Source organism: Conger conger, chromosome 13, assembly GCF_963514075.1.
Source record: "Conger conger chromosome 13, fConCon1.1, whole genome shotgun sequence".
Taxonomy (NCBI): Eukaryota; Metazoa; Chordata; class Actinopteri; order Anguilliformes; family Congridae; genus Conger; species Conger conger.
This window is the reverse complement of record NC_083772.1, coordinates 41,146,153-41,166,080: the sequence shown is the minus strand read 5'-3', so window position 1 is coordinate 41,166,080 and position 19,928 is coordinate 41,146,153. Positions and strand designations below refer to the sequence as shown.

Genomic DNA, 19,928 nt, shown 5'->3' with positions numbered 1-19,928 from the left:
CTCTGTTATCTACTCCTCATAGCCAGACGGGAGAGGCCAGGGGGAAAAAAATTAAATGAAGACAAGGAAATCGAGAAAACGTGAATTAGGCAAATGGAATGCTCCTCCAAACGTCAGTTGGAAGCCACATCAGTTACAGACGTAGCAGATGGGCAGAGGTGGATCCACGGGTTGGTCATTTATACGTCTTGCTTTCCGGAAAAATACTTTGACAAAGGATGCGCTGATGTTTTCTTGCTCAAAGGAAACATCGGGAGTGCCTAACTTCTACTTCTAGCTTACTGTAAGGGGTTGGAATGTCCTCAAAGATGGCGGACCTCAATCGATTTCCGGGTCAGAAGTGAGGAAAAGAATTAATAGAGGAGAAAAATAAGTGACTGGAATGAGCCCTTCTTAGAACTCCTCTCCTTCAGACGGTGAACCTCAAATCCTCACAGCGGGATTTTGTTCTTCAGCGACAAAATTCAAAAGGATTTACCTCAGCCAGTCACATATTTGCCTTAACTTTCCTCCCCCCGACAGCACTACTCAGTATGTATCACTATGCGTCTGTGTTCTAGCCATGACACTGACGATCCCCCACCCCAGAAAAAGTGTGTAAATTTAGCTCCGCTCCGAGCTTTCGATGACAGGTACCTCTGGCTGGTGTCTTTAAAAGCCTCGCAGATGGACAGACCCCGCAGCATGAAAACAGAAACTCACTCTTATGGTGGTGACATTTGGACACACAAAATCCCTCAGAAAAATTACTGTTCTTACATGATTAAAATTTTTTATGCATGTTAGCTGAGGGGAAGGGCCAACAAAAATAATTGAAAAAATATTGTTAGGCCAGAAAAAAAACTCACTCTCGAGAGCCCCTACATAACCAGTTTATAATTACTCATCATTATCCTCAAATGCCCCTTTCTTCATCTTTGAATGCTCTGGGTCGCAGGATAAAGCAAAAATAAATAAATAAATACAATCGCACCAGCTGCAGCATCAACAGGCCTGAGGCAATGACGTGCAGCAAAATGTAAGAGGCTGAATGTGGCTGATGTGAGACATGAAGTCTTTTATCCTCGGGGAGCGGGTTAGACGGGCAATTCCGTGTTACGACCGAGCGCGCGCAAGCCGCTCGGAATCCCCATGACCCCGTCTACGGAGGATTTCAGGTTCCCTCGCTAAATATCCCCCCGCCCCTTTACTAAACAGCAGATGGATGCACTCACAGGCAGAGAAACCGCAGCCCGTGTGCCTAGAGAGCAAACTCATTTGTATTAAACCCGGCGCAGGCGAGAGAGGAAGAGGGAGAGGGGGCGACAATGCAATAAGGGATGATGAAAATTGCAGGCAAGCAACAACCCCCTCAACCACTACCTTACCCCCCCCGCCCCCCACCTGTGGTCAGACCGCGTAAGAGCGGCCGTACCTGCGAACGAGGAACGGACCGTGAATACAAAGCGGTATCGCGGCAGCCAGAGTTCAGCGGCAGCCATCTGCCCATTAATCAGGGGCCGTATCTTAATGGAAGGCAATCACGGCTCCGTAATGGCCCATTTGTTTTCCAAATTGAAAACGAAAGGAAGCGGAATGCGGACGGGGCCCCGAACCGGAGACGTGCAGCCGTGGTGCGCGGGGGCCCCGGCTGGCGGGGCGCGGGGTGCAACGCTGCAGCAGAATGCTAAGATGTCCGCCAGGCTCAGGGGCCCATGCATATTGATAGGGCCCAGTCCTCCTTGTGAGATTAGAGGACATGTTGTTTTAGGCTGTGATCGGATTCCGCGCGTTCTTGCTTTGTTTCAGAAGGACACAGCTTGCAGGTGGGGGGGGGGGGGGGGGTGTTGGGCTAGAAGGAAGGAAACCGCCAGGCTCAATCGTAGATGCTGCATACCGCAAAAGCCAGGTTTACACACAAGCACAATGTATTAGGCTACACACACAGTGTTATTATGTTTCTGAAAGGGAACCATTTACATGAATTTGATGTTATACAAGTGCAACGAAACTGTATTAACGTTTAATGAGTTTGGCACAGGGTTATGATAAATTTTATTTCAATTCGAAAATTAAATGAACTTCAATTTATTGATTTTATTTCTCATTGTAAAGCTTGGGCATTTTCAATCCATAAACTGAATTCCAATTCACTTCCTGAACTGAGTGGGAATGGAACCAACTCTAATCCTGATTTGTAACAACATGATAACATAATAAACACACAGTGGCAAAAAACGAGTTATAGATGTATAAGTAAATGCCCCATTACTGCATGTAAGTGTATGTAATAAGTGCTATTTGGGTCAATTGCAACAGATTTAAGTGAATATTTGGCTATGCAAAGACTGAATGTAAACAAACATTTTATTTGGCTATTCATAATCTTGCTGTTGTTGCATGATAATATGCATGCATATTTTGTCAATCCTGTACAATCAGTACTCAATGTGGTTACTGTTGCACCTTGATGAAATGAAAACTAATATCCCGACATATTTATGTGTCTATTCATGTCTAGTTGCTGCCATAATGGCCATTTTAATAGCCTTGGGGGTAAACTGAAGTATTTTGGTAAAGGCACTGCATAACGCCCAATGCGATTACTCCAAATGAAAAGCACAATCAATCACCATTAACCGCCGGAGAATAACAGGACTCTGCTATTGCAGTGGACAGACGGGAGGTTTGGCTAATAAGGTCATAGACAAGGACTAGCCGACTTTATGAATGACGTCGCGTCTGTCAACTTCAACCAGGCACGTTCGGTGTGAGCCTTTAGCTTATAGCTACACACGATTTAGTGCGTAGGTGCATAGATGCAGAAGTTGACCTGAATTGATTTCTTGCAACTCCCGTCCCAACTGGCAACACCTTGAACCCTATAGATTTAGGCAGTCATTCAAGCCAGTTCAGGAACACACTGGTGCCATACTGAAAGACCAAGAAGAAGAAATAAGTTTGCCATTAGCCTATTTATAATTCCCCTACTCCTAGCCTACCAAGCTCATAGAAACACACACACAGCGACCTAACGTAGCTGTGTTCAATAAGGACGTGATTGAGTCTCAAAAACAGTATGCGTATGTTTACAAAAAGAAAACTAGATTCTTTTTGACAGAAGCAGGGCATGGATTCACTGATTTCACTGCTTATGCTAATAATTAATTAGCGTACAACTTAATACGCATTAGGAATAACCCACCACCCCTACTACAAAAACAAAACAAAAAAACACCCTTTTTTATAAATCACCTTGCTTCATATACGGTACATTACATGTACCAGAGCACATGCCACACCAACCTTTTTTCGGATCAGGTTTTAACGCCTAGGATGCTCGTGTACATTTGTCCATAATAAATGCGTCAATTAGTCGTAGAAGTATGCATTTTAATACTCTTCAGTATGCACACAGCTGAGCCGCTCAGAATTGCAAAATAGTTCATTAATACATTTGTAAAACATGACCCGTGTTATTAAAACCCGCAAGAGTTCTGCTCAGTATTCCTCGCTTACAATACCGTTTAGGGTAAATATTCCTCGACTGCAATGGTACTAGTTTGTTACAAGCAATAGGCTACGTTTTGTTCAACCCGTCTCAAACAAATTCGTCAAATTTTTTGCCCATTCGTCCGTTTAATTGAAATGGGTATTTGCCAGTATCCGTAGCCAATGCAGAACACAAAGTTACCAGAACGGATTTATCCTGGCTGAGCTAGGTTAAGAAAAATGGTACTAACGTCGACAGTTATTATGGTGAAACTATGGTAACGTTAGATGGTTAATCATTTCAAGTTCAACAAGACCATCTAAAAATATGCAATTGGAGAAATAGTACTTGAACATTACTGAAACATACTGTATGGATACAGCTCTAACTAAAGGTTAACCGAAGATAAATGTACAGATTTGCGCTTGAACGTTGCTGCCGAGCCAGCACCACAGCTCAAATGAAAATGTGAGCATTCTACACACCGCTGTGCTTAAAATCCACATACCTGCGGTAGCTCTGGCTTGCTACAGTATAACATTATAACGGTCTCTGAAAAACGGTGTTTGGCTACTGCTCGGGTGAAATTGATGCTGAAATGAACAGTGATCCGTATTTTAGTAATTGCAGCTCGAACTTAACTAGCCATTTGTAACCTTCAATTTTCTAATTGTATTTTTTTTAGCTTTCCCTCTTATCAACAAGCTTGTTGAAACAACGTCGCTAGCAAAGTCCAATTTAATTCGAATGACAGTACTATATCTGGCTTGCTAGCCGTGTCGCCACCAGACTCCAATGTTAGGACAGCTAACTTTGTGACTTACCATTAAATCTAGCTCACTTTCGATCTGGCTGTGTTCGTTCTAAACTTTCGAACGAGCTAGCCAACTAGTCGTTCTCCAGCGATTCACGACCACATCTCTACCATGCTAAAGCTAACGACAACAGCAGCAAAGCCAAGACATTGCATTAATGAAGGAACGAATAACTTACCAGAAAATATAATTCCCGATAGAAAATAACAAAATGCATGCAAATCCATCATTCCTCGTTAAAAAAAAAACTCCGATCTCAGTTCCAACTAGTCAAGCAACAAACTTGTCAGAGCGGCCGCGCTACGGTCCCCTCGTGTGCGAAACTGGGTCTCCGCTCCGCTCTCCCAGGTCTCAGCATCAGCAGGTGGATTTTGGACTGGGAGCTAGATCCTTAGCATGCAATTTCCGGAGGAACAGTTATGCTTTTGGCGCCTCCCGTCGTGTGCTATGTAGCTAGTATGTAGCCTACTAGGGGATATTAATACAGTTTTTCGTTTGGTTTGAAATAATAGCCTACTCTACAAATGCGAATTTATTTCACCATTATTTAACTTTGTTCAATTAAGTAAATATACAATCGTTATTTCATACTAAGTAATTGTTCAACATTCAGTCTCTACGTCCCCAAATCAATATATATTCCACGATCTTATGTGCAAAATATAATAGCCCCGTAGGCCTATCTACCCATCTTTCCATAATGAGAAACCATCACTACCCACAAGGACTCCCACGAGTTGGCACAGTATCATAAGCTGCGATCATACACAATATTTTAGCTTAACACAATGTAAATTATCTACTACCAGAGTCTCTTCGGGGAACAAAAGATAAAAACAAGTTCACATGAATTTAAATGAGAAATTGTCCGCTAGTTGTGATAATTTTTTTCTTCGAGTGGAAGGGTAGGCTACTCGAAATAATTTCACACTGGTCCCTAAACTCTAATTAAGAAGTTCCACTCTGCTGAAATCGGAGCGCCTCTTTGGGAACAGTTACCACAGCAACAGTGGAACCGTGTACCCATAGGCATGCCAGCTATAGTGTCTGCACAAACATCAGCATCCCAAATAGCAAAGCACCCTATAGATACTGAGAATATATTTGAGAAGTGTTCTTCTGTGAAACCACAAAAACAACGAGAAAATGCCAGCTCACCATTTTGTAGAGGTATAGCTACAGACTAATATTTTGCATGTTGGGGGAACCACAAAGTACAGGCCACATGGCCTAGGCTGTACACATACAATCACCATCGAAACATAGACGAAATATAGATTCACACTGATTAAAAAGGTAACAAAATACATTTGACCTTTAAACCTTTAAAACCATATTTGTAACCTCAAATAGACCATTCGCTTCAACGACAAATATTATTTTTCACAGAACACTACGCTATAGATAGCTCATTATAGCTATTTACTATTTCAACTCAAGGAAATATAACGTTAGTTAAGTCCCATGATCATTCCCCTTAGCACCAAATCATTCCCGTTCGGACTTCTATTCATGTAGTACAGGTATATAATATTTCAAGATGCTTCATGCCATTGACATGCGTTGGACATGCGTTTCCACGAGACCACGACCAACAAACGTTTTACTTGCCCCGATTTCCCCGTCTCTTATTTGGTTTAAGTATTGCAACGTTTTCAGTTTAGTTTAAAACCGAATTCAGTCCATGCCACGGTTTAACTGGACACTGTCCGTTGCCACCGAAGGGAGGGCCAGCTTCGGTAGGTTTTCCTTCCCTCCGATTAATTGGTCAATTGTTATGAGAAAAGAAAAACACATGATCACTGTGATAAACAACCCATATTAAGCCATGTCATTTGGGTAAGCTTAAATAGTATAATTGCTTACTGAGACCAACAAAGATCTTACCATTAAGGGCGTGCATTCATTCATCCCATATTTTAGACTATATTTTACAAAAAAATAAAAAACACTATGCAGACAAAGCCATGCAGTTAAAGTAAAATGTTCTTTACTTAGCCAGTACGTACATAAGTAGTATTGGTTATGGATGAAAACCATAAAAACCGTATAAACACTACTATATTACAATGGGTGGCAAGAAAATTGCTGCGGCTTTGGGCACTTGCTTGGAAACAGTGTTCCTGATGTATAGCGTCGGATTACACAGAACTAAACGGCTGATTTAAGCGGTCTCTGCAAACAATCCCATGTAGTAAATCAGGCTGGAGTAGCCATATACTCAGTGCTTTGGAGTCAGGGCAAGAAAAGAAAAGAGAAAGCTCCCCCATTAAGAGCATAACAATGGCTCACTGGGTGACAGAAAGCACTCTCTAATAACGCAGAAGCAGTAAAGCTACAGTGGCTGGGCTCTGTGAATAGTTCAGTATTACATTGAAAAATAAATAACAAAAATGTTATTAAAATTTAAAACAGGATGTTCAATATTAATTGTAAAAGCATCTCTGCTCCAATATTCCAAAAATGTTTCCTACGTGACATTCTTCCAGTGCACAATCTTAATACGATGCTGACATCATAACTGTCTGCATTCCTCTGGACACTCCAGCAATGACAAACCATATTTTGTGACTGATTAATTTGAACCATCCAAACAAACTCGGTTTTTATACGTGTAATCAGTAATCAGTGAAGTCTACACTAAGCTCTAGGTTGAAATCAACATTGTGCACATAGGGGCGTAGCATCAACAAAAGTGTATTGGCACATTGCAGTTTCCCAACACAGACCCATTTGTTTTCATTCCATTAGGTTGAGCAAATGCATTCATGCCAAATGTCCTGGAATGTGTTCAAAGTACGCCTTATAATTGTTTCACCTGAGGCAGAAGACAGGGATTTGGCCTTGTGGAGGGAGACTCAACATGAACCGTTTCACCACGACAGACACAGTAATTAGCTTGCAGCACCTTTTCGATGCTGTGCTGAGTATACTTCAGTGTCTGCAATCTGCTCCACTTAGAAACACATTTGTGTCGAAATATGCAAACTGTATGGAAGAGAGTATACAAATGTTTCTGTGATTAAATCAAAGAAGGGGCTACAACACATTTTTAAAACATTTTCCCATTCTCAAAAATAGCTTTTTAATAAAAAAAATTAATCAAATGTCATTATTGTCAGATCAGCTTGTCCATCACTGCCACGATATGGCAAACGGCAAAGCAAGTAACTTGCGATTGCACACGCACTCCTTCAAATACAATATGGACTGTCAGTGGTACTTTTCAAACAATATAATAGCTTTCTGGTGCAATAAATGTCAAACAGCGTCTCCTGATTTAAATGAGATCCCGTTCACGGCCTCAGCGGGGGTTTAACAGGAGGCTGGGGCACAGAGGGGCCGGGCCGGGTCCTGGCGGGCAGGCCTCTCGCTCTCCGTGCGTTTCAGGGCCGCCAGCACCGGCTGGAGATCCGTCACCGCGGCGGGCCGGCCGCTGTCCTCCTCCGTCTGCCACAGTGCATTCTGGGAGTCTGAGTTCTGACAGAGCAGGGGCGTCTGTGCCCTGTGGGAAGGCAGCGCGCCGGCCGTGGCCGTGTCCGTGTCACCTCCCTGAGACGCGAGAAGCGAAGGGGCCCGACCCGGCTCTTCGGGCACGATAGGGCTCTCCGGAAGGTTCCGCTGAAGCTCTTCGACGACGTTTGAGTGTCCTTCCTCTGCGGCGAGATGGCGGGCGGTGTGCTGGTCCAGGTCGACCGCCAGCGGATCCGCCCCCTCCCCGAGCAGCATCTTGACCGTGGGCAGGTGACCGTGCCGGGCGGCCAGGTGCAGAGGGGTCCATCCCTGGCCGGTCTGGGCCTGCACCGGGGCGTGGTGTTTGACCAGCAGCCTGGCGGTGCTGGTGTGGCCCATCTCGGCCGCCACGTGTAGCGGCGAGCGCCCGTCACGGTCTGCCAGGAGGACGTCGGCCCCCAGCCCCACCAGGATGCGTGCCACCCTGTAGCGCCCCCTGTGGGAGGCCAGGTGCAGGGCGCTACGCCCGTCCGAGGTCGTCTCGTCCACCCTGGCCCCCGGCAGCTTGGCCAGCAGCTTGACGATGGGCAGGTGGCCCTGCCAGGCGGCGTAGTGGAGCGCCGTCCAGCCGTTCTTCCCCGGCACGCGGGTGTCCGCCCCGCGGCTCAGCAGCACCCGCACCACGCTCTCCTGGCCGTGCTGGCAGGCCACGTGGGCGGGCGTGCGGCCCTCCAGGTCCGGCTCGTTGAGCGAGGCGCTCTTCTCCAGGAGCAGGCGGGCCACGTCCTCGTCGCCGTTGAGGGCGGCGAAGTGGAGCGGCGTGTAGAGGTCTTCGTCCTTGGCGTTGGGGTTGGTGGCCTTGCGGGAGAGCAGGACCTCGGAGATGTTCCTCAGCTTCTTCTCGGCCGCCAGGTGCAGCGCCGTGGAGCCCGCGGGGTCGGCCAGGTTGGGGTTGGCGTTGTTGAGGAGCAGGAACTTGACCGCCTCCTCGTTCGCCACCTGAACGGCGTAGTGCAGCAAGCTACGCCCGTCCTCCAGGACCAGGTCCACGTCCTGCGGTTGCAGGATCTTCATCAGCTTGGCCATGTCCTGCATCCGGATCGCCTCACACAGCTTCCTCTGCTGCGCATCCAGCAGCCCTGAGTCTGGAGAAAGCACAGGTTCACCATCACCAGTTACCAAGTCCGACGACTCAACAGTTAAAGGCACAATGGGAATTGCAGCAACAAATACGCTCAAACCACAACACTGTTTATCCCTCCCCCTTCTCTGTGAACGCGCTGATGCTGAAACCCCTACGCTATTGGCTGTGGCGATTAGAACCAATTTTCAACCAATGAAAACTACTGTACAGCAATACAATGTTTTTGTACAGAGTGTTGGGCCTTCAACTGTATGATTTGAAACCCTAATTTAAGGACTATAAACACTCGCAGAGGGTGAGTCAACATCTCAGTGAGCCTTCTTAAATGATAGGAAGGGATTTACAATCTTGTAATAATGTTTCAACACAAAAATCTTACCTATTGTACCTTTAACACTTGTTACAATAAGGCTCATAATGACCTTGACTTCATACAGAAATTAGCCTACATTTTCTGTTCCTCCCTGAACTGTGTTCATCTTACCAGTGGCAGCGAGTTCCTTTTCGAAGGAAAGGTTGAGGGAGCCCTGGGAGGAGAAGGAATGGTCACTCCTGGACACTCCCGACAGCCTCCGATCCGCGTTTTCCTTGTCTAGGACGCAGTCGAAGCTTTGGGAAATCCCAGAATCCACCTGGGTCAGCAGCTCGCTCAGACTCAGGTCTTTTTCTGGAACCAGCACTGGATTTGGCTTCTCGACCTGCGTCTTAACCTCCTGCTTTGGAGTAGAAGGGTGGAACAGCACTTAGAGAACTGTAGTTTTAGCCACTCCTGTGCCCTAAAGCAGTTTACCTAACCTGAACTGCATCATCTATAAATCTCTGGCCACATAGAAGTACAATATGTATAATATGTACAATATGTTTGGCAGGCCAGCCCAACCCTGTTTCTGGAAAACTACTGTCCGGTAGGTTTTCATTTCAACCCTAAATTGGCAGATCTGATTCTACTCATTAGTGAAAGGGTTGACTATGTGAATATGTGATGTAAAAAGGGTAGGTGAAATAAGCTGAAGCTTCAGCCCACACCTTTTCGGTCAATATTGTTATTCATTATTTCTATGTGCATTCATTCTGTAAGAATTGTTAATAAGGACCTAAATAACTACTACTACTAATTAGCAGCTCAGTATGATCACTAGCTGGTGAATGAGTAGTGCTTTGTTAGGTTTGCAGTGAAAACCTGCAGGACTACATTACATGCCATTTAGCTGACGCTTTTATCCAATGCGACTTACAGTTGACTAGACTAAGCAGGAGACAATCCCCCTGCAACAATGTGTGGTGAAGGGCCTTGCTCAAGGGCCCAACGGCTGTGCTGCTCTGGGTCATAGATCTCCAGGGCTGGGGAGATCATAATCAGTTGTTTACTAAGTGGTTGTTAAGGTGGGAGTGTAGTACTATGATCAGTTTATAGAACTTATAACTCAAAGGTTGTGGGTTGTATTCCCACCGGTGATGCTGCAGTACTCTTGAGCAAGGTATTAATTTAATTGGTTCACTAAAAATATCCAGCTGCATCAACATGTAAATAAAAATGAAATCTCTGAAAGTTGTGCTAATTGCTAAAATGCAAGTAAATGTATCAGATCCATACAGTTACTGCACAGGGTTAGACATCAACCAAAAAGGCCATTTCAGGGAAGCGTTGCCAGACAGCATTGATTAGGTATTTCTTAACGCAAGACGTAACCAAACAGGAAAGAAACACATCATCACCGAAGACTTTCAAGAATGCCATCACACTGCATTTTCCCAAATGTCGCAAAGAACTAATCAGAGTAGAATAGATCCAAGACGTAAAAGATAAAATAGCATGTCAAAGATGAATTCCAATACAACGGCAGCAATAAATCAACGACATAATTAAGCTTCCAGGTCAAGCTAAGCCTAGCCTTCAGTAGGAGCAAGCCTTTGACCAAAAGTGGCTGCGTGTACCTGCTCTGGGCTTGGCTCCGGGTCAGCCGTTGGGCGGTTGGAATCCTCCGATGGTTTGCCACAAAGCTCCTCGGTCTCTGAGGTGATCTCTACAGAAGAAATAAGAGTAGCCTTAGAACACGCTGCAATTCTCCGACACAAGCGAGGGTTAGACAGCCAGGCACGTAGAACAAAGGCTGCAGGATCACACTTCTCCAGCTGCTTCTTCAGGAAGAACATTCCTCAGGTTTATATATACGGTGCTGTCAAATGCTGTTTACCAAATTTCCATCCACAACTCACTTGATACATACCGCGGATACATTTTGATACTTTGATCGTAAAATTTATTCAGATGCTTAAATTAAACAGTTTCCAACTGTTTTCTTTTGATTTCAGCTTGTCTTTAAGGCATTTTTAGCTGAATGCGGCCGTGGTTAGTGACATATTAGTACTGGGGGCTGAATGACTGCTTTATCCGGGCTGCAGCCCCTCCAGGCATTGGGTCAAGCAATGGCTTTAGGGAAGACTGGGGGAGTGGTGGTTTGTGAGCCTTGTATTTCATGTACGGTGTTCCTTACAATTTAACAGAAATAATAAAAATTTGATCATCCAAAAAAAAGCTTCTCGTTTTCATGGGACATGCATCCCGGCTCTGCCGCAGCCCTGACCGGCAGCGTGCCAGGTTTTGTAGCGGCCGTTTAGTCGGCACATTCGCACAGAACAGACTGACGGCCGGTGACGGCGGAGGCCGGCTGCGTGCCGCTCACCCAGGAAGCTGGGCCGGGCGTCCGGGGAGGTCTGCCAGCATCGCTGCGCCAGGGACAGGAGGCTGTCGCAGGCCGGCGGGCGGGAGCGTGGCACAGCGGACATATCCGGCCGCGCCCCCTTCACCACCTTCAGCATCACGTGCAGGATGTTGTTGTCTCCTGCGGGGCAAAGCAAAGTAACCCAGTTGATCAGGAAATGAGCTTAAAGAAAAATACCCAAAAAAGTACTTGAATGCAAAACATTTCGTTTTTACAGTCAAGGAAGCTAACTGATAACGTTCAGTTCAGTTCAATCAGATAAAATGAAACAACTATTTGCAATTTTTATGTCAACGGTTGTTCCTTAATGGTCCTTGTCCGAGCAAATATATTCATTTGTTTATTGTGTACAATATTTAAAGTAAATGTCCGCATACTAAATATTGGAAAGAAAACCAGTTCCCTAGGAGTTTGCAACTGCTGTATTCAGGTTTACAACCAACACATCAATTGTGGTAATCTGACTATAGTACTTCAATACAACCCCTCAAAAGAACATAACATGTTGACATGGATACAGTTGCAAATGTAGAACCGTAACTACTGACTTAGTTCTCTTTAAATCGAGAAACACTGGACAATGACTGGCGTTAGGCTACAGAAACACAAATTAAATCTCTTGCTTATACAATCCCTTTACAGAATGACTTCCCCCCCACCCCCCCCTCCTCTCTCAAGGGCAGAATTTCAGCCGGTAGCTGATTAAATTCCTTCACCTGCGGGGGCGTCAGTTGTGCTTGGGAAAACAATCGCTACTTGTGCCCCAGAATGAGCAAACACTGGCCCAGGGCGGTAAGGGCATTGTAATCAACCAGCCACCATTTCTTTGTAGTCTCACAAAATGAAAGAATGAACGCCACGCTCTAATGCGGAAGCCGTGACAGATTCACAATCAGCTGAATGCACTTCCTTATGTTCCGACTGTTTGAAATATCTAAGATATCTATTATAACAGAAAATATGTACTGTGGGGCCATGATCCTTTCGTGGAAGCCTAAACGTCATATTTAAGCATGCTCAGGTTGATAAGCATCACAGGAGCAATAACCTCTGTGTTATCTGTCATGCAATCATATGATATGAAAAGCTGAGAAGAGACTACTCTACACAGAACACTGTTCTGACCAGTTTTCCTTCATTACAAACTGACAATAAGCTTGTTTTAGAGGAAGTAATAGTTATCTTGTAATCAGTGTTTGTGTCTGTGTTTTGCTTGCCACAGACTGCTTTTTGATTACCACAGACTGTCTGTGGTTTGCTTGCCACAGACTGTCTGTGGTTATTCTTTAATTGGTCTTCTTTGAAGATGAACCCGTTGGTCACAAATTCAAAGCTGAAGGTCGCTTTTTTTGGGATACTTTTTAGAAAGCTTTTTTTAAACATTTCAGCATTACCTTGATATGGCTTCTTCTGGGTCAGTATTCCCCACACGACAACAGCAAAGCTGAAAAACACCAAAGAAGAAGAATCACTTTGTGTAAAGACGTAGTCTGATTAATCTATTAAGCAACGGTTTTGTCCAGACCATTACGTGACATATGCAAATTACAATCAGATAGGACAGCTACAAAATGCAAAAAATGCAGAGCACAGCTACTAACAGCTAGATATATGCAGTAGACCATGTGTAACTAGCACGATAACATGGACGACAGCTGAATGTAAAACCATGCCATATTCATCGTCTCTTCACAGATTTCCTATTTTGGACATTATTCCACAGACGCTCAGGGTATTTTACTTGATTATCTGGACCAAAGTCACCTCCCCCACCCCGATAAAGCATTTTTACCCAAAGGGGCATTCCTTTTGGAAAGTGATATGGCTTGTTGTGGATTGTGCCATTTACCGGTTTTAATATTTTTTCTAGTACATACATTTTGGCAAGTAGGTACAGACTACCTAAGAAGCATCTACAATTGTCCAAATAATCTGAAAGCTGTTACACGGTTTAAGACAGTTTGTGTGTTACTTTGAACTTTTATAGTTTCCTCCCTATCTTTAAATGATTTTCAATGACATTCTCACTATACACAGCAGCAAAACGGATATTATATCACAAAGTGGGAACGGGAAGCCGGTTTGTTGAAAAACTGGATCTAGAATGGCCAGGCAAATGCCCTAAGGGCAAAGTGTTGGCTTATACTGATTGGGTTGAACCAAAGGTCAATGAAATTTAGTCGGGTATGAACAGGGCTTTTAGCAGCACTGCCCTAGAGGAGGAGCACATGAGTATTTGTCAGAAAGCCGTGTATTGTTGCATTAGCCACTCTTAGAGACAGAAGGAGGAAGGGCTGGGAGAAAATTCTAGAAGTCACAATATGCGATGAATGAAATAATGTAATGTAAACAAGGAAGCCATCATAATGGAATCCGGAAAAGCCAAGCAAAGAGAATTCTCCTGTTTCCCCCCTTTTGGAGACTTTTTCTTTCGGGAACAAATATTTTCAGATTTCATTCCCCCCCCTCGGGAAATGAAGCATTTTGAAGCATTATGGGACAACCTGCTTCTAAGTGGCACTATCCTAAGTAAAGATCGGCTGACTTAGTGAGAGGTGGCTTTTTGGCTCACCTGTACACGTCGTGCTTGGTGTCGGAGACCCGGTTCTTCTCGATGAGTCTCTCCGGCGGGAGGTACGCGATGGTGCCGCCGAACCCGTCGCAGCTGATGTCTTCGTCCCGGGAGAGGCCATTCCACCTCGCCAGGCCAAAGTCTGAGATCTGAGCGCCAGTACAAGACACGGGTTAATGTTCAATGTGGTAGCGGTGAGGTTTTCCGGTTTGAAGTAAACCGGCAAGCTTTTCTACCACTGCTCACTCTCCTGGATCTGTGCTCCACGTTTTATTGTGAAATGTATCATTAAATCTACCAGCGACAAGATTTTGTTCAAATGAGGCAGATCAATGACAGATTCAGTGGCCTGTAGCGTAGTGGTTAAGGTACATGACTGGGACACGCAAGGTCGGTGGTTCGATCCCCGGTGTAGCCACAATAAGATCCGCACAGCCGTTGGGCCCTTGAGCAAGGCCCTTAACCCTGCATTGCTCCAGGGGAGGACTGTCTCCTGCTTAGTCTAATGTGTATGGGTATGTGCGTGCGTGCATGCGTGTGTATATTTGCCTGGGCCTGACCTTGACATGATAGTGTGCGTCCAGCAGGGTGCTTGCATGTGTGTATGGGCGTGTGTGTGTATGGGCGTGTGTGTGTGTGTGTGTGGGCGTGTGTGTGTGTGTGTGTGTGTATAGGTGTGTGTGTGTGTGTGTGTATGGGCGTGTGTGTGTGTGTGTGTGTGTGTGTGTGTGTGTATGGGCGTGTGTGTGTGTGTGTGTGTGTGTGTGTGTGTGTGTGTGTATGGGTGTGTGTGTGTGTGTGTGTGTATGGCCGTGTGTGTGTGTGTGTGTGTGTGTGTGTGTGTGTGTATGGGTGTGTGTGTGTGTGTGTATGGCCGTGTGTGTGTGTGTGTATGGGTGTGTGTGTGTGTGTATGGGCGTGTGTGTGTGTGTGTGTGTGTGTGTGTGTGTGTGTGTGTGTGTGTGTGTGTATGGGTGTGTGTGTGTGTATGGGTGTGTGTATGTGTGTGTGTGTGTATGGGTGTATGGGCGTGTGTGTGTGTGTGTGTGTGTGTGTGTGTGTGTGTGTGTGTGTGTGTGTGTGTGTGTGTGTGTGTGTGTGTGTGTGTATGTGTGTGTATGTGTGTGTATGTGTCAGCACGAGCCTGACCTTGACGTGGTGGTGTGCGTCCAGCAGGATGTTGGCAGGCTTCAGGTCCAGATGCAGCAGCGGCGGGCTCATGCAGTGCAGGAAGTTCATGCCCACGGCTGTCTCGTGGACCATGCGGAAGCGCAGCTCCCACGGCAACGCCACGGAGGCCAGCAGGGCCTCCAGCGAGCCCGTCTCCATGTACTCCATCACCAGGCCCTGCGGGTCCCTGCAGATCCCATACACCGGCAGGATGCGCTGGAACTTCGCCGCCTCCATCTTTTTGGCCTCCTCCAGGAGCTCTGCGCGCTCCCTGCGGGAGACAAAGCGCCGCGTCACACGACGGAAACAAAATGGCGGTCATTGGAGACGCGGCCGACGGGGAAAGCGGAGGTGGAGATGCGGTGTTATCCTGGAATGTCGTGCCGCAGAGCAGGGATCAAATAACAGTCCCTGGGGGCGAAGAGCGGCTGGTTTTCAATCCTCCCTTTACCGTGAAGTCAGTAGTATCAATTGTTCAGTTAATTACCCAGGAGAAAAGAAAGGCGGCACCGGATTTGAATTCAAGTCCAGATATGATGATCACTGCCGTAGTTTCTACTCGTACATTTAACCAACGTCACTTTTAGAAGTTCTTCGATTGTCACCAACATGTTACAACTAAATGCAATGAATACATTTCATTCTCAAAAAATACTAGGGGTACAGTTAAAACTTCGTTCCAGGATACACTCTTCACTAACAGTAAGATTGGAGTTCTAGAAAGTGGGAAAATCTAAGTGCAGAGGTAGGACTCTACAGGCAACACAAAGCATTCCTGTGCTCTCCAGAAACAGGCCAGCATATTTCATGCGGACAGCCTGAAAGACCGGTTCTGCAGCTTTTCACAAGGCCTCCATAAACATTTGGCTAGCTATAATTAGCTGACTTCCAGCCAGGTGCCATATAGCGCAGCTATTTCGTCAGTAGTGCGTCACATCCCACAGATTTGAGTTGTCGTTAACCCTTTAAACCGTGCGCCTTTAGCTAAACGAGCTAACGTGCATTTCGGGAGACTGGGATTCGGTATGAAGGAAGATTCGCGCCTTGCTGGACCCTACCCATTCCACAAGGAGAAATACATGCAGCTAAATTCAGTGGAAACTGAGAATGATGCAAAGTGAAATTTTATAGTTCATGTTGAATACCCGCCTTGAACATTTGTTTTGAGGTCAACAAATGAATATACTGTTAATTCTATTTAGAAAACTGCTCAAATAACCGTTTGTAAAAATGTTTACCTTCATTTTTTTTAACACATCACATTTTTCAGTTGCAATTCATTAACAGTCGGCTTTTGAAAGAAGGGTGAGCTAAACAACAAAGAAAATGACCTTTGAATTGCAACACGCCAACATGCAGTATTGTGATTTGCACTTGGTGCAAAAGCTAATGATTGCTAATGGAGGTCTAAAAACCGTAGAAACACCTGCACTCCGGCCCCTGCAACGCATTATAACACTGACACATTCTGGTCATGAACATTCAAGAGGAAATCTTTTCAAAATGACTCATTTTTCCAATTCATTCATTCATTCATTCATTCATTACCCTAACCCGCTTATCATTTAAAGGAAATTATGTTACTAATAATGGAATGACAATCCCTGGACATCTTTCACAGAAGTCTTGAAGACAAAATAAGAAATTATGAAACTCAAACAAGAATTGGGCCACCTGTTGAAAATGAACATTAGACCAGGATATGCCTTGCGTTGTTTGTTTGCATTCTGTGTGTATCATTTAACTGTATGTTAGGTAAATTACCAAGTTAGGTTTAATAGTTGTAGCTGAATGGTTTGACAGTTTGGCTGAGCTTACACACTCCTAAGGTACATTTATACTAAGGCACACTAATATATTTTTATCCTACCTTTTTATTCCTTTCACTTACCATCTTGTTTTGAAAAAGGAAAACGTCACACAAGGAACATGTTGACAAGCCTGCTGAGTAGGCCTACTACAAAATATCTGTCTTAAGTAGGCCTACTGTGATTACATTACATTACATTATTGGCATTTGGCAGACGCTCTTATCCAGAGCGACGTACAACAAAGTGATGGTATGAATAACTATCCATACCCAGCCGTCCAGCCATTTATTAAATATCTTGTTCCTCACGTGGGATATTAGCCCAAGCATATGATTGTGATTTTAGAATCTCATTTTATTTTTTGTTTTGAAAAACACAACCAATCCAGCGACCATCGGTGTTACCGCAGTCCTTATCTCAGAATCATGAATACTTTCAGCGCTGCTCTACAGTTAGCTCGTTGTAACCGACCAGTGTGAAAAAACAGCCCCGCCAGACTGCAGCCTCTGTTGCATTCGTTTATCTAACCCCAATGAGACGCCGCCTCCACCAGAGAAGAGCGGTGGGAAAATATCGATAGCCGACATAAACCACAATATATTCCAAAATATTCCACCCACCTTCGGTCTGATCAATAAAAAAGCGCGCTTTATGTTGTGAGATCAGAAGAGATTACTGGGAGAAAAAAAGGATGGAAACACGATGAGATGCATTTCTAGGTGTAGGCTCCTGACAGCAGGAGTAGGTATAGATATCCAGTAAAGCAACAGCATTGATTTTTTTTTCTCTTGCCTCCAAGATCTGTATTCTCTCGGCATGCAAGGACAATGTATAGCTAGTGCAAATTAAACTAGCTACCACCGATTGATACCAAATCAATGTGTAGCGAGGTTGGCTAATGAATAAATATTAATTTATTAGCTCATGACAACACTTCTGAATTTTGAGGCCTTCCTGAGAGGTTATGATATGCGTTCTCTTTCGTGAGCTGGTGCTCGTAAGAGATCACAACACTCAGACACAAGTGGATAATCTTAGCCGGAGGCACTGTGGAAAACTCCAAAAGCACAAGGAATGAGAAGGGTAACATGGTCTGAATATAGTGAAATAAGAGATCAACAGTAGGAGAAAATATGGATGGGTGTGTGTAAATACATGCATATCCATATACATTGTTTCAGTGCAGAGATCACCTCAAATGAAACGATACATTTTTTAAATTTATTGTCAGACCACCAAGTTATATAAGCTGAATATCAAAACTTTGGAAATGAAACTTGCAAGTAACAGAAGAATGCAGGTTCACTGAATGCCAGCCTTACATCGTATCTATAGCCAACTCTGCAAGGGCAATTCGTGACGGAAGAGACGTCAGATACTCTAAAAGCCAAAGATCTGAATTTTTCTTTTCCCACAAAAAGTTGATAAGTAGCACAAAAAGTTGTTACTAATTGAGAGAACTTACTTTTCGTCCATACAAAGACTGGGAGGACACTTGATTGCCAGCCATGTTTTCCACTGTTCATGTCGTACTTTGTATACATGTCCAAACCCACCGGAGCCAATCTTTTCCCAGCTCGTAAACTCAGAAGAGTCGAAGGTTTTCAGTAACCCCATTATCGCAGGGGAGTTTACCGGAGCCTCCATGAGTTTCTCAAATGAGGCTACTTTCCTGACGATAGCCCCTTTTACACCTTTTTTTTTTTTTAACCACACCGAACTCCCTGCACAGTTCGCTCACCTGCCGTCACTGTGTTGTTTTTTTTAATTTCGCTCTCAAAGTCTGCCTGGTTTAGCGGTAAGCCGCGCCCCTTGTCAGGTAAACAAGGAGTGGCCTAGTTGCAACACTTCCTGCGTCTGCCTTCGACGAGGAAAGAGTCTGCGGACGTTCCTCTTGAATTAGTCATACACCATCTCAGCTGGTATGTTTTTTTGTTATATAATATACTTAACTTCACGGAGAGTGGTGCGATATGTGCACCTGCACAGCGTAAATATCAAAGCATTTATTGTGTACACAAAGGATAACACTCAATACCTCTCAATGACCGTAACTGATAGTGTGTTTGCCTATCCATTACCGGTGCCCACGCAATGTACTTGACTAATTTCCTTGTAGTCAACTACAATATTACAGATACAAAATTCAGGCAACGTGAGAGGTCACGACAATGAAAGTTTCTGCGTCGTCACAATGGCAAACGTGGATTACACAACATCCCCGTATGTAACTTGTAGGATATTTAATGGTAGTATGGTAGTTGCACAACTAAAGGAAAAGGAGGTACAATTCATACAGAAAGGAGGCAAGCAACCTTTTTATGATGGCTCAGCAATTCCCACCGGTTTATCGGTTTTGCTCATATTCAGAAATATATTAATATTCATGTAGGGTATATTTATATTTTATGGAACGAAATACGCAGGTGTGAATTGTTGAGTCATCGTGAAAAGGCTTGCTTCCTTTCTGTAGTCATAAATGCAGTGCCAGTCAAATGTTTGGACACACCTTGCCCTTTTCTGCCTTTGCAGTTTGATGACAGAGAAATTTACATAATGTTAAATAAAATAATCATGTTTTGTTGCATATACTGACTTCCTGATGTCTGTGACCCATTACCAGAATCTGGATATCTTACTTTCAGGTTGTCTTCCAAGCGATACCAAAACCTCTTTGCATTTGAATGTATCTCTGTGGGAATTTGGGGGTGGGATGAGATTAACCTGTGAATTAAGATGAGTACAGTATGGAGCAAATGCTTCCATAT

At 44.6% G+C, this 19,928-nt stretch overlaps 2 protein-coding genes across 4 annotated transcripts in view; both read right to left on the bottom strand.

Annotated features, from left to right (window-relative positions):
* LOC133108220 (coxsackievirus and adenovirus receptor homolog) overlaps positions 1-4,679 on the bottom strand; it is a 34,002-nt gene extending 29,323 nt beyond the window's left edge. For both annotated transcript variants that reach the window (XM_061217689.1, XM_061217690.1), the window contains exon 1: positions 4,466-4,679. In XM_061217689.1, the coding sequence (XP_061073673.1) occupies positions 4,466-4,517 (52 nt within the window). In that variant the 5' untranslated portion in view covers positions 4,518-4,679. The remainder of the gene's footprint in view (positions 1-4,465) is intronic.
* Positions 4,680-6,260: 1,581 nt separating this feature from the next.
* Positions 6,261-18,954, bottom strand: LOC133108120 (receptor-interacting serine/threonine-protein kinase 4-like). 2 transcript variants are annotated; one of them, XM_061217552.1, is made up of 8 exons: positions 18,626-18,954; positions 15,329-15,620; positions 14,180-14,328; positions 13,002-13,051; positions 11,569-11,727; positions 10,820-10,908; positions 9,369-9,600; positions 6,261-8,885 (listed from the first exon to the last, which is right to left on the bottom strand). In XM_061217552.1, the coding sequence occupies exons 1-8, from the start codon at positions 18,805-18,807 to the stop codon at positions 7,603-7,605; spliced, it is 2,436 nt and encodes an 811-aa protein (XP_061073536.1). In that variant the 5' UTR covers positions 18,808-18,954; the 3' UTR covers positions 6,261-7,602. The 2 variants fall into 2 exon arrangements, with proteins under 2 accessions (XP_061073536.1, XP_061073537.1); XM_061217553.1 differs by having other exon boundaries at positions 9,369-9,597.
* Between the last annotated feature and the right edge of the window lie 974 nt (positions 18,955-19,928).